Here is a 14077-nt window from a genome sequence, read left to right as displayed (position 1 = left end):
CAACGTGATGTGGATTAGAGACCTGTAAATCCTCCAAGAATGACAATCACACATACACACATGGCATACACACACACATACATGCATGCATGCGCGCGCGCACGCGCACGCGCACACACACACACACACACACACACACACACACACACACACACACACACACACACACACACACACACACACACACACACACACACACACACACACACCATTGGCTTTCATTGGTTCAGCACACAGTAATTTATTAACTAATAAAGCAGCACCTTGTTTTGCCTCCAGATACACACTCATTACTTGAACACTCTCTCTCTCTTTTGCTCTTTTTCTGCCTCTCTCTCAGGTTCATGAACTGCAGGGTGCCAGCCAGTAAGAGATACCAGCCTACTGAATACGAACATGCTGCGAACTGTGCCACACACGGGGTGAGCCAAACAAATATGCTCATACAGACCGCAGACATGCACACACACACACACACACACACACACACACACGCACGCACATTTTCAGACATCTTAAAGGCTAGTCAGTAGTTTTGGTTCATGCTCTCCGTCCTGGTGTTTTCTGTGTTTAATGCCAGTTCAGAGAATCCAATGAAAAGATGTAGAGGATTGTGAGGAATGAGGCAGAATGGAAAGGATTTTTTTTGGCTGTGCATTAGAGGCAGTGGGCTGTAATCTGTGATTCAGCCTGTAGCTTTCTCTAATCTGCTGTAATCCCTGAACGCTTCTGCCTCCGAGAGAGCAAGAGAGTGACATGGATGGAAGAGAACAGAGAAAAAACATGGCCATAATGACTGTAAAGCCAGAAACAGACGTGGGTTCATTCATTTCATTCATTGATTCACTCCATGTCATTCTGCAGGGTGTGTATCTCATAATGAAGCCACAAGGATCATCTGTACCTTTTGTGAAGCACTGAACAATTTAACAGAGGTTTCAGGGACAGAGGAATGTAAACAATGTCAGGAAACTATTAAGACTGAAGGACGAATTCAGAACTATTTTCCCACATTTGACTGGTAAAGAAAATCAACCAACCAGAACCCTTTCATAAGGACTACAGTATTCTTAATGCGAGCATGACCAGACAAATGTCGTGTGTGGGTGTATAATTTTCCCGCTAATCCCTGTACTGAGCTTTTATAAAATCCCTGGTTACATTTCCAGTATTTGCAGATCTTTTTTCTTTCAACTATCTTACATTGTATCAGCAGTAACCTGATACAACTCAAGATATGACACAGGAAGCGCATTATTAACTGTTATCAAAAATCTTATATAATATAAAATATGTGTGCATCATGATTAAAATAATTGTAATGTTGTGTCTCTTGTGGTCCTCCACAGTTCTGGATCCTCCCCAGTCTGTTGGGTGGGTCTGTCCTTTACTTCCTGTCTATGGATCAATGGCATCGTGTTGCTGCCTGGCTCTATGGGAGCGGTCTCACCGGCCTGTTTGTCACCTCAACACTCTTCCACACTGCTGCCTGGAAAATCAGCCACCTCCGGTGTGTGTGTGTGTGTGTGTGTGTGTGTGTGTGTGTGTGTGTGTGTGTGTGTGTGTGTAGTAGAAAATGCTGGTAGGGATATGGCAGATGTGTGTGTTGCACCAGTAGACTTCTACAGCACACTCAGATGTACAGTTTGTTAATTATGTTGTTAATTATGACAAATCCAGAAGGCTGCAGACCAAACAACAGATGTGTTGTGGTAATGAAAATATTATCTTCAACTCATATCAACTGAAATCAGGTCACACACACACTCACATAGAAACAAACCTGAAACTGTAACACTTTACATTTCTACTCTCGGAGCCTGACCATGTCAAAACACATAATACAATTTTTTTTTACCTTAAAGATTAAATATCTATTATAGAAAATGATTGTGCTTATCACACTTAAGTGTGCATATCTAAGCTCAGGCTTAAACATATAACAACATAAAATAGTCCAAAAAGGCACAACAAATCCTGTTTCATATGTTCATATGTGAGGACATGGCCAGGGGCAATTTGTATGTGTGTGTGTGACAAAATTGTGTGTGTAATCTAATTTTCTTGCTTGGTAAAATTTCTTAAAGCCTGAACCCTGTGTATTTTAGAGATTATGAATAATGAAGAGATTATGTTTTTCTCAGAATTAGATGGAATTTGTCATAAATTTAATTTAGAAATGAGCTGTAATCTAATCTCTTTGTGTCTGTGCAGGAAGGTGGAGCAGCGTTTCCACATGTGTGACAGAATGGCCATCTACTTTTTCATCGCATCCTCCTATTCTCCCTGGTGGGTCTGGCATTGCATGGTTGCGGACCACAAATTAGAAGCAGTCTGTTGGACGACCCAGCTGGTGGATGTGCTGTAATGATGTTTGTGTGATGTGTTTCACCAGGTTGATGCTGAGGGAGCTGGGGCCCTGGGCGTGCCACATGCGCTGGCTGATCTGGGTCATGGCTTGTATAGGATCCATGTATGTCTTCTTTTTCCATGAGAGGTAACGCCAGCTCTCTTTGTCTTTCTCTGACCTGTGTCTTGGTTTGACACAATTTACCTGAAACCAGACTCCTGTTCTCAGGTGTTTACAGCAAACAGTCGACAGAAACAATTGCTCTGAAAATTGGAGGCATTTCCTTTTCATTTCCCAGTTTTCTACCTGCAGGTACAAGCTGGTAGAGTTGCTTGGATATGTGGCCATGGGAGCTGTTCCTGCTTTGGTCATCCTGTCTATGGTAAGAATAAACCACAAAGGTTTAAGCATTGTCTTTCTTTTTTAAGAATAAAAAATCTCCTGCGACCCCCTTTTCCGCTGCAAGAGGCTTCCTGCTATTGTGCAGACACTGTCTTTATTTAAAGAGCAAAGCCGGTGGTTTTGTTTGTTTTAGCCCCTTACCTACAAATCATTGCTTTCTGTTCCTTTGAGTTTGCTATAAGATTTAAATTGCAGAGACTCGAAACTTCCTTGGGATATAAAAAAGGTGATTATAGTTTTTTGTTAAACAATGACATTGACATTGAGTCCATATTTTTATTTTCAACAAGTTTTATTGTACTAAAACCAACAGTGTCTTAGTCTGACTCCTTGGATGTAAATCCTTGAAGAAGAATCTCAAATATGTAGTTTAATTACCGTAGTTTCATTACTGTAGTTTTCTAGCAAACATTATTCAAACAGAAGCAAATAGTGCTTTTGTTGGGGACTATTTTCAGCAATGGATGAATTTACATTTGGCACTCCAAATTGAGCAAGTTGAGCTTTTACAGCAGTTGGATGGTCTATATGAGAATGTCTAAAACTAACCCACAGTGCCTGTGTTCACCATAATAAAGGAACATGATCAGGCTTTGGCTACACACAGGATGAATTAATTATTATTTTGGGTATGATTTTAGATTTTAGATTGTGAAAGTTGATTTTCTAGGAGTAATGAGGAGAAAACAATGATTCCTTGGAGGATTGTCAATCAACCAAAAACTGTATGCTTTTATGTGATCTGAGCTCAGTAGACTAAAACATGCAAATTCTTTGTTATTTTTCCTAAAGCCCACAACTTGAAATGTATTTAGCATAGTTCTTTCTACTATGGAGGCTAAAATGGTTTTACTTACTATCATTTTATTTCATCCTGTTATCTAGAGATCACAAAGTAACAATCTCATTGCTGGAGAGCAATGTTTCGCACGTCAAAAGCTCTTATCAAAAAAAAAATCTAATCTGTTTTAGCTATACGTTTCAACTACTCATGTGTTTATTTTTTAAGAAATGTGACGCACTGCAGCAGCTTACCGTAAATATGTTACATTACAGGTGGACCGTGCAGGCGTGTGTGAACTGGCTGTGGGAGGTGTCTTCTATGTGGTGGGCGTGGTATTCTTCAAGAGCGATGGCCTCGTTCCGTTCGCCCACGCCATCTGGCACCTTTTCGTTGCAGTCGGAGCAACCGTTCACTATTACGCCATCTGGAGGTACCTGTATGTACCTGGGCCTCTGCTGCAGACATCGAGGTGACTCACCGTTCTCACCTGAGATCATGTGGTTCGAACCAACAAGAAGAGATACTTTCAGTTAGGAGATCAGAGATGGTGCTGAGTTGATCTGACTGCTACAGATCAGATGAAATTCTCCCTAACTAGGACCAAACATTCTCACTGTCTAACTAAAAGTCACTACAACATGTTAATCATATAACAGACTGACCAGTGAACATTTAGCCTGGCTCAATCAAACTTGTGACGACTGATTACAAAGTATCACCTGCTGAATGAGACCAGTTATTTTTTACAGTGACGTGCCAATCAAGCTGGTCTGAATGGCCAGATGGACTGCCAATCAATACAGACAGAGATTTAGAATTAATCTTCCATTTGTGTTCATCACCTCAAGGGGGATGTTTGCACAGATATGGCAACACGTGTCCCTGGAATATTTTGTCCAGTTAAAGGAATAGTTTAAAATTCTGGGAATTGCACTTATTTGCTTTCTTGCTAAGAGTTAAATGAGATGATTGACCTCATCTAACCACTCTTGTTAAATGTTGAGCTGTAGCTAGTTGAGGTTTAGCTTAGCTTAGCATAAAAATGGAAAATGGAAGGAATCAGCTAGCCTGACTAACTCCAAAGTTATCAAAATCTGCTACTTGCACCTTTAAAGTTCACTAATTAACATCCTGTATCTCATTTCTCTAATTCATGCAAAAAGTGTGACAAAAGACATGTTGCTGTTTTATGTGCAGTTTTATACAAAGGAATATTTCTTGGCTCAGTTTCTCAGTGACTTTCTGAGGTCTCCATCTGTTGTCAGGAAGTCATGGCTGCTATGCTAAGAGCTAATACGCTAACCAACTTCTGTTGTTCATGTGTAATGTACAGACATGAGTGCCATCAATCTTGTCATCGAACTCTCTGAAAGAGAGCAAATAATCTTATTTTACAGAATGTCAAACTATTCCTTTATACATACTTCTGTTTAATGGAACTAACAACATACAGTCTGAGACTATGCCTCCTAAACTATGCTAGGCCAGTAAACTCCAACCACAAGTGATGTGCCAAAATGTACTATGCAGGCATTCCTTTATATATTGGTGCTAACCCTATATTTAAATCAGTGTCACAACTGCAGCGATTTTATTTTACTCATGTCCATTTTTGCATAGCCACAATATATGAAAATACAAAGTTGGCAACACAGCCAACACATCTTTCAGTAAAATAAGTGAATTCTTTAGGTTGGGGCTATTCTTTTTTGTTATTATGGTTTTAGACGGTTTTAATTTTCTCTGACAGTAGTTGAACTTTAAACTCTGTTCAACATCTTTATTGTTACTGGTTTCATAAACAAACATACTCATCTTTAGCTGTATTTAAGCAGTCGACAGCATTAATAACACTAGTAGGACACACTGACATGAATTAGCAGTCAGTCTGAAGGCAGACTGTAATTGAAACTCAAATTAAAACCAAACCCAAAGTTGACCTTTGTTGAGGACAACCAGGATCAGTAGAACTGGCCTGGTTGTGTTTCTGTTGCGATTTATAATCGTCATGAATCGATCACTAAAAAGATTCTCATGATTTTCTGTAATGTGATTTAAAAGAAGAAAAGTCAAATCAAAGTGATTCATGTCACACTGACTAATGTTTTAGGTCAAATACTCAATTCATAAAGTATGGCTGTCAGAAATGTAGAGTCTATCCTCACACAATACTTTTTGTCAAGGTTATATGTATTGATTATCTTTAGAGGACTATGACTACCAGCTGTTTTGTTTAAATGATGCACTCTTACCCTTGAGCACTTTTCTATCGACAAATATAATTTCCTGAAACCTTCCAAATGACAGAATTAACATGTGGACATGTTATGAATGCAGATTATATATGCAAACTTCCATTTTTACTACTATGCTTTGTCTGCACTGTTTAGATCAAACAGGTTTTTCCTAACCAGTCGTAGTTAAACAGTTTCTGTTTGAACTTTCAGAACAGAGCACTTACTCAGGAAGTGAGCTTTTTTTGTAAATCAGATGATCTATTTTGTAAAAATGTATTTCTGAGAAATCACTGAATTAAATCAGACACAATATATTAAACTATGATGGATCTGTGTATTTTGTGGATGCCAAATATGCTTCATCACATCAAGTTTCAATCAAATAATATCATTTATTTACAAAAATAATGTGCAAAAATTAAACAAAATCCATTACAGTGTGTTCAATTTGTTCTTCTCTATTTCATGATGGTGTACCAATGCCAGATGATAATGGTTATATATTAATGTGTGTACAGGTTAATCATGAAAGAGGTGTGTTGTGTGTCACTGTGAATGTGTGAGGCTGGTGAGGAGTCGCAGTCGTAGTGGCATGGCCACGTTGGTGTCACGGTGCCACTGGGGTGTGGTGACATGGGGAGGTGGGGTCAGGACACTCTGAGCCACACCGGGGGCCTTAAGCAGTGACCACAACTCCTCTCCTCGTGTTACTATGGCAACAAGGTCCTCTTCATCAGAGCACCAAGGAACTGACCCACCTCTGGCTACTGTTCGTAGCTTGGAGAGGAATAGAGACACCCTGCAATAGACAAACAATTACATGACATCACAGACGTGATGTGTATGAATAAAGAATGAAGAAAAACTTTGATGTGTGTGCCTGTCAGTCACCTGGGTATGAGGTCATGTGATCGCGATGCCAGCTTAGCGAGCGCACTCATGAGGGTGGTGATCACCCGAGGTGCAGGGCGACACGCTCCTGGAGGTGGGGCAGATGAAGTGATCTCAAACAGCACAGCCTCCAATGCCTCAAAACAGGAAGTGATGAGCCTCACAGAACAGCGTGAGTCACAAGACACAGACAGGTACTCTCCCAGCACCCACACCTGAAAGCCAAACAAGGTAAATATTTTCTCAGTGTCAGGTTTTGTCCCATTTTATTATTTCAGTGTGATATTTTGTCACATTTCAGTATACAGGGATTTCTGTTTTTCCTTGCCACTGTCGCCAAGTGCTTGCTCATATGGGAATGTTGGGTCTCTTTAATTTAAATTTAAAGAGTACGGTCTAGACCTGCTCTATAGGTAAAGTGCCTTGAGATTACTTTAGTTGTGATCTGGTGCTATATAAATAAAGATTGATTGATAGACAGTCTCATTACCACGTGCGTGTAGATTTCTTCTTTGCTGTAGACGTTGGCTGTGGTTCCAGCGAACTCCAGCAGCTCGTGAGACTGGTCCACCACCAGAGAGGGGTGGAGCTTACACAACCTCAGCAGGTGGCAGCTGAACACCCTGCAGCAGCACAGAGACAGTGACAGGATCAGGATGAACAGGATGAAACTCAGACAGATGTTCCAGCAGAGTAACACTGTGTTTTACTGTACCTGTGTATCTCTTTGATGTAGTTAGGGATGTTGAGGAGGAGGCCACTTCTCTCCAGCTGCACCAGAATCAAGTGGGCTAAAAGCTTCTCATCAGCTACCTAAAAAACAGCCAAATGCTTGATGTAGTGTATCAAAACTGAAACTAAACATCCAGCCTGTTCAAAAACCTGACATTTATGAATCATTAACGTTATGTTACATAAAATGGACAAGATGAGTCAACTTCAACTGAGCATTCTTATAAATGTACAGTAATCACAGGTGTAATTAATTTGTAAAGAATGTTTCATCTCTTCACCATAATAACTTTGTTGAAAAAAATGTGCAACAGCACAGGGACAGTCTGGGTACACTGAATGACTCTTGGCCAATCAGCAGCTTCAGCTAGCAGCTCATGGAGTGTGCTCAGTCGGTCAATTGTGTCACCTGTGGAAGGAAACACAAAATAAGTGATTCTAAAAAACAGACTAAATGACCATGGAGACTCGTGGAAACAATTCTCCATGATGAAAAACAAAATAATACAACTATCCTCTATCCAATAAAGATACAAAAAATAATCTTAAAAAGCCAAAACTATTACAACATGTTTTAAAACAATGAATTGCGTGTCTCTGATTACCTGAGCCTGCTTCCCCTCGCAGCAGGAAGAGGAAAAGGCCTCGGTAAGATGGGCTCCGAAATGCATCCAGTGACATGAGGCCACGCCCGCCTGACTCAGAGATGGGCAAACATGTTGACCTGCAGCATACAGACACACAAATTCAATGAAATAAAAAAAATAAGAAGCAAATCAATGTGGTAGGCAGCTTTGACATTTTTTGGGCAATATTACTCTGATGTGTGCGTGCACCTGAACTGCAACACCAGTGTAGCGGAGAGACAGGGCAGGTCGAGCAGAGTGTGGAGCAGCTCCACTGCAGTTCCAGCTGTTACCAGAGAGGGCAGCAGATCCACAAAGTCATCTACCACCGCCGGGCTGTCCCACGCTAAGAACTGCAGAGATAAAACACATAGTCCTGACTAGCCTACAATGAGTATATGTAGTGTATACCAATCAAAATAATCTCTGAGATACACATCTGTAAAATATCTTCTCTGGGTTTCACCTTCAGCAGGTTCGGGAAGGAACGGGTGTATTGTGGCACTCGAAGCTGCAGGCTCTCGAGGTTCACTCGGAGGAAGCGTAGTAGCTCGTGTGCCAGGAAGGGGTCGTTGAACAGCTCGGCAGGGAACCGGCTAAACACCAGCTTCCACACACACTCACAGTCTACTGCTGCCATCTCGCCTAAACAGGGTTCAAGTACATATTTAGCCATTTGAAAATTCATGTTTTCAAATCCTTTTGGCATTAGTGATAAAAGGAACTGAACTATGTAAACAAAGTTGCATGCATTTAACCATATTTGTGCTCATGAATATATGTGATTTGGAGAAAGGTAAGGGCATCATAGATTAAACACCATTTTACTGGGCTCACAACTGACACCGTTTTCCATTTTTAGAAAGAAATGTTGTAGTAAAAACATGTTGTGTGCGCACCGTGGTTGAGGTAGAACTGTGCCAGAGGCAGCAGCACTCTGGCAAACGACAGGTCTGAGCTGAGCCGCCCGTATAGCGCCTTAATGCATGGGAACGCCCGGTAGACCAGCGAGGCGTCCTCCACACACACACAATCCAGGATACACACAGCCTCCACCAGACACTAAGAGAGGAAACAGGACAGACACAATGACAGCATCATTATAAAGTCTGGATTATGGGGAAAATGTGAATGCTGTGTTTTTTTTTTCTGCCCTTCAAATGGTTTCGTTTTTTGTTTTTTAAAAATCTTTTAAATATATTATTTCCTACATTTCCCACAATGACGTATTATTCCGTGATAACTGACATGAATTTGTTGTATTCAACTGTTGTATGTGTGGATATGGACACGTTGGATACTGCTGTTTTAAAACTTGTTAGAACCAGAAACTGGATAATAAACAACAACCCTGCTGTGTGTATGTGTTAATGTATATTGCAATCATTATGGTCAAAAATGAGACGTGGGCTCACCGCTTTCTGCAGGTCTGTATCTGTCCTTTTGTGTGCCTCTGAGACAAAAGAGAGGAATACACATTACAGCTGTTCACAAGTAAACAGTGTATAATACAACAGATGTGCATTAATTATTGATTGAAATTCTGCATTCACAACAACATAACTTTTTTTTCTACTGACACACACACACACACACACACACACACACTCACACTCACACTCACACTCACACTCACACTCACACTCACTCACTGCGATCGCACTGTTCGATGAGGCGTTGGCAGTACTGGAAAGCCTTTTCTCTCAGACGCTCCTTTGGAGGCAGCAGTCGGCTGGAGGAGGAAGTCGCTGAAACCATAGAAACCACCGAACCATCCACCTCCGACCGGTCATCTGCAACATGGGAGGTCAGATTCAAAATTATTATTTCTCATAATAAAAGTCCATATGATGTATTCCCCCACTGCTTAGTGCCAAATGAAAAAGTTATAGTGCAAACAATATTTGAAATGTTTGAAATAGTTCAATATATTCATCTTGTAGAAAAGATGAAAAAGTCCAGTCCAACAAGAGGAAAAGTGGAGATCAACAAGAATTACTGTATATCATGATGATTTTACATGTGAGTTAAAAATACAATGAGTAATATCAATTGCATACAGTGTTATTTGATTATAGAATTAGTTCTGAACAATTACATCAGTGCCACTGAGCTCCTCATCAGGAGGTTTGAGGGAAGGCAAAAGGTGCACACACACACACACACACCAGTGAGGAAGTGTAGATAAGGAGTTACAGATCAAGATTTCTGGTTAGAGGGTTTGTTAGATAAATTGTGGTTGTAAGTAACGATATGAATTGACCTGTGTTGCCCCGGAGTTAAAAAAGAAGATGTATAGTAGGAGTTTGCTTGGCTTTTTAGATGCACGAGCATGCAGGGAAGGTCTAAAACCTCTCTCATATATCTTACCATTAGAAAAGGAGTGGGAGTGGGAGAGGGAGAGACTGAGCTGAAGCCTGTTTGCTGGGAATGATGAAAACACAAGAGCAGGTCATCTGAGATGCATGATATGAATGAATCACAGCCTTCGTGGTTGATCATTTCAAGGCTGACGTTCCTCAAAAGACTCAAATGTGGTTGTTTGAGAGGACAGTGAGGTCATAATAGGGCCAAATGAAATCATGGATTATTTTTTCCGATCACAAAAAAAAAAATCCCTACATTAAAAAAAAAAAAAAACAGTGATCTGAAATGTTAGTTAATTTAGCTCTGTGGCTATGACATAAAATAAAGACTATCTAGCATGTGAGGTCAAATCTTAGCATCAGCATTAAGTCATACCGGCGTCTGCTGTGGTGTTGCCATTAGACCCAGAGTGGTAGGTGAGGAGCCAATGGCGCAGCATGGAAAAGGAGTAGACGTTCATCCACTGGTCCTCAGTGAAGCCTTGACCCACACACAACACTGTGAAGAAATCCCCTGACACCGACCCATCCAGCTCTGCTATAGGCACCGGCTGAAACCCATCCACAAGCATACGAAAACAAAGATAAACAATAAGGTAGGAAAGCCTGACGTTTAACAAAACAAAAAAGAATTAGAAGCAAATGGGACCTTGATGGATGAGTTGAAAGCTATGAGCATGCAACCTAGACAAGCATCAGATATTGAAAGGTCTGTACCTGACGTGACCTGGGTCCTGTGAAGAATCCTCCTGAGGAAGCTCCGCCTCCCTGAGTGATGCTAGCGTAACGCAGCCAATCGACAAGCTTTTTACTTAGGACGGTCATGTTATCTGTAGTCAAGTCGGAAAAAGAACAGTCTGAAAACGTCATCATGCGCACAGCTTAACAAAAAAAACCAAACAAAGGATGCTGATTTACATGCTTAATGGCTGCATGTGTTTGTACAGTTGCTTCATCATGGATCAGCCATCTAATCTATTTTACGAGTAATCACACTGCACTGAAACACTATCATGACTTCAAACTTTGCCTGACTGTTTGTTACCTTCAGTGAGGCATTCAGGGCTGTGTGTGAGGATGGTGTTGAGGATTGGCAGGGTGTTTGTGAGCGTGTGAGACGGCCCCTCCGATGGTCGGCTCTCCAGACTGCGGAGGAGCTGGGCGCAGAGAGATGACAGATCGGCCCTGGATCCAGTCTGTTGGGGTCAAGAGAGTACGAGAGATGATGATTTGCCTACATGTACCAAAACAAACTATAGTGCTTGTACTTTATAGCACCCTTTCATTGTTGAAGGATAAAAGTCACACAGTAGAGGCAAAAACAGCCCTGTACAATCGTATATACATCTCAGAATACTGATGAATCAGGCCGAGCACAAAATATGCACACTTCAGACCTGTGAGAGCAGTAGAGCAGCAGCATGGCTGTTCAGTTGACTGAAATGTTCCTGGTTGTAGTTATGCTCCTGACCAGAGAGGGGCAATGTCTCCCTGAGCACAGCTGAGCTCAGCACCTGTAGCTGCTCCGAGGGTGACGAGAGGAGTGGCACAAGCCTCTTTTGAAGCTCTGAAGGCAACCTTTGATTGATGGCAACAGAGGAAACATGAGACTCGGGCAGAGAGCATAATCAGACAGAGTTCATATTTATCCCTTTGAGTTCTCAAGTATGTTGAGAGCTAGTTATAATAATTAGTACAATAACTGTCAAGTGTAAAAATAGTATTTAGTTTAGAAGCTGTATAGCTCTATTACATGTAGAAAACATGGCAGCAGAAAAGGAATATGGTGATCTGAGTGGTCAGATGACATCACCACTGGGTTAGATAAATAAGATAAAGGAAGGGGGAGAGAGTGAAGAAGGAAGGAGGAGTTGGGATACATTAAACTTAACATGTAGAGATGAAACACAGTGTGTATGGACAGCAGCTCGTGTACGTGGTGTGAGAGGTGTGGGTTGGAGCTCTTACGTCCTGGTGTACTTGGTGGCAGAGAGGATGAGGTGCAGCCTCTGCAGGGAGTCCACAGTCTCATGACCGATTTCCTTCCCCTGGAGCAGCTTGACCAATCTGCTGTAAAACTTCTGCAGCTCAGACTCCTGAATCTCCCTGGAAATGACACACACACAACACAGTCTCAACATGTTGCCAGTGAATGTTCAGATTTGACCAGACACTGAGTTTTTGGCTGGTGGCTGGTGCTAATTTTCTGCCCTGGTTGCCACCTAAACTATTGACCCAATATTAATCACTTCCATATTTGATAACGTATGTCTCCCTTTGGTTGTTTACTGAGTAAGAAGTAACAGTACAGTCTCAAAAACTCGAAGTTTGGTCGTTTCTCTCCGAGTGACACTTCATTGACATTTTAGTGAGTAAACACAACAGGCATCATGACATCCTACCAGTGATAAAGGGCTGTAAACTATTCCTTAAATAATATAAGTAGCGACTGTCCATTTACAGCAAGGCTTTGAGAAGCTACCTAGGTTTTAGCCTTGTTAGCTTGGCTGTTGAAATAAGAGCGACATGTATGAAACCAGCTGAAGAGAAGTGATGGAAGAGGAAGTTCTCATTTTATATTTTCTTACCTCGCTTGTTTAATTAAACTCTCTGAACCGTGAGAGTACATTTTGAGAGCAAGTGTGACATTCCTCTGCTACTGACCAGCGTCTATCTGCAGCGGAAGATAAACAGTGCGGTCGCTAAACTAGTCCTGACTAAAATCACATGACATGACTTTAGTTCCGCATTCAGCTCTCACTAAAACCCCCAAAGCGAAGACATAAATACCATGAACTTAAACGGATGATTGTATCAAGATAAATTACAAAATTAATACATTATAGTTTTTTTCCTTATGTCTGGACGAAAGACTCACACTCACTGTAACGTTAGTGTTACTTCCCCTCTCTACTTTTCATGTTTCATAAACACTGTAGCACGCTCGCATGTAAAAAACCCCCCCAAAAAACACCAAACTATTATGTTATTTTTTACAGGCTGCACATTCTTCCAGCAGTACCATGAGGACCAAAAAATAATAGCAAAATGTATTAATATAATTACTGTAAATGAATGTAATTAGTGTTAATTACTGTATTTTACAGCTGGTATAATAAGACCTACACTCACTTAATCAACCATTTAGGTGCATCTTGAGGACTTGCAATTTCTACTGTCACTTCCATTTTTTACACCTGTCCTTCATTTCAGAGCGAAATAGCCTATTTGTTACTTACTCTTTACCACAGGTTTAACTAATGCCTGCATTTTGTACATGTAAAAGTACTGAACTATTATCAACAAAATGTGTTCAAAGAAACAATAGAAAAAGGACCCATTCTGGGAGGAAATCATAAATATCCTAGATAATATGTAATGTGACTTACACTGCTCCTTTGTAAGAGGTCAGCAGTGGTGGAAAGTAACTAAGTACATTTACTCAAGTATTGTACTTATGTACAAATTTGAGGAACTTGAACTTTACTTGAGTATTTCCATTGTGTGCCACTTTGTATGCCATTTAATTTCAGAGTTAAATATTGTACTTTTACATCATATGGTATTGCAGAGGTCAATTAGCAAAGGTAATTTACTGTGAAAGAGTTAGAAGCAGATGGATGTGCAGAGATTCAACTAAAGAGCAGGGATGTGGTGTGAGAATGCAGGAGATCAAGAACAAGTTTTGG

General features: G+C 40.8%; 2 protein-coding genes across 4 annotated transcripts in view; one reads left to right on the top strand and one right to left on the bottom strand.

The window, feature by feature from the left end:
- mmd2a (monocyte to macrophage differentiation-associated 2a) overlaps positions 1-6090 on the top strand; it is an 8948-nt gene extending 2858 nt beyond the window's left edge. The window contains exons 2-7 of one of the 2 annotated variants that reach the window (XM_062438592.1): positions 341-422; positions 1350-1516; positions 2215-2289; positions 2396-2497; positions 2663-2732; positions 3809-6090. In XM_062438592.1, the coding sequence (XP_062294576.1) occupies positions 341-422; positions 1350-1516; positions 2215-2289; positions 2396-2497; positions 2663-2732; positions 3809-4009 (697 nt within the window). In that variant the 3' untranslated portion in view covers positions 4010-6090. The remainder of the gene's footprint in view (positions 1-340; positions 423-1349; positions 1517-2214; positions 2290-2395; positions 2498-2662; positions 2733-3808) is intronic. The other variant, XM_062438593.1, reaches the window with a different exon arrangement.
- Positions 6091-6173: 83 nt separating this feature from the next.
- ap5z1 (adaptor related protein complex 5 subunit zeta 1) lies at positions 6174-13077 on the bottom strand. 2 transcript variants are annotated; one of them, XM_062438589.1, is made up of 18 exons: positions 12977-13077; positions 12357-12494; positions 11786-11966; positions 11434-11584; positions 11106-11218; positions 10765-10939; positions 10393-10446; positions 9675-9815; positions 9438-9475; positions 8922-9084; positions 8489-8667; positions 8233-8375; positions 8002-8120; positions 7678-7805; positions 7380-7477; positions 7155-7287; positions 6665-6879; positions 6174-6572 (listed from the first exon to the last, which is right to left on the bottom strand). In XM_062438589.1, exons 1-18 carry the CDS (start codon positions 13015-13017, stop codon positions 6320-6322), a joined length of 2463 nt encoding a protein of 820 aa, XP_062294573.1. In that variant the 5' UTR covers positions 13018-13077; the 3' UTR covers positions 6174-6319. The 2 variants fall into 2 exon arrangements, with proteins under 2 accessions (XP_062294573.1, XP_062294575.1); XM_062438591.1 differs by lacking the exon at positions 10393-10446.
- Positions 13078-14077: the final 1000 nt, after the last annotated feature.

This window comes from Scomber scombrus, chromosome 18, assembly GCF_963691925.1.
Source record: "Scomber scombrus chromosome 18, fScoSco1.1, whole genome shotgun sequence".
NCBI classification, from domain to species: domain Eukaryota; kingdom Metazoa; phylum Chordata; class Actinopteri; order Scombriformes; family Scombridae; genus Scomber; species Scomber scombrus.
The sequence above is the reverse complement of the archived record's forward strand: the minus strand, read 5'-3'. Positions and strand labels throughout refer to the sequence as shown.

Excerpts from the sequence above, each read along its gene's own strand:
- ap5z1 (XM_062438589.1), bottom strand. The coding sequence starts at position 13,017 with ATGTACTCTCACGGTTCAGAGAGTTTAATTAAACAAGCGAG. Across the intron at positions 9,085-9,437 it reads ATACAGACCTGCAGAAAGCG|TGTCTGGTGGAGGCTGTGTG; the intron begins GTGAGCCCACGT and ends TTCCTCTCTTAG. Across the intron at positions 8,121-8,232 it reads ACACTGGTGTTGCAGTTCAG|GTCAACATGTTTGCCCATCT; the intron begins GTGCACGCACAC and ends TGTATGCTGCAG.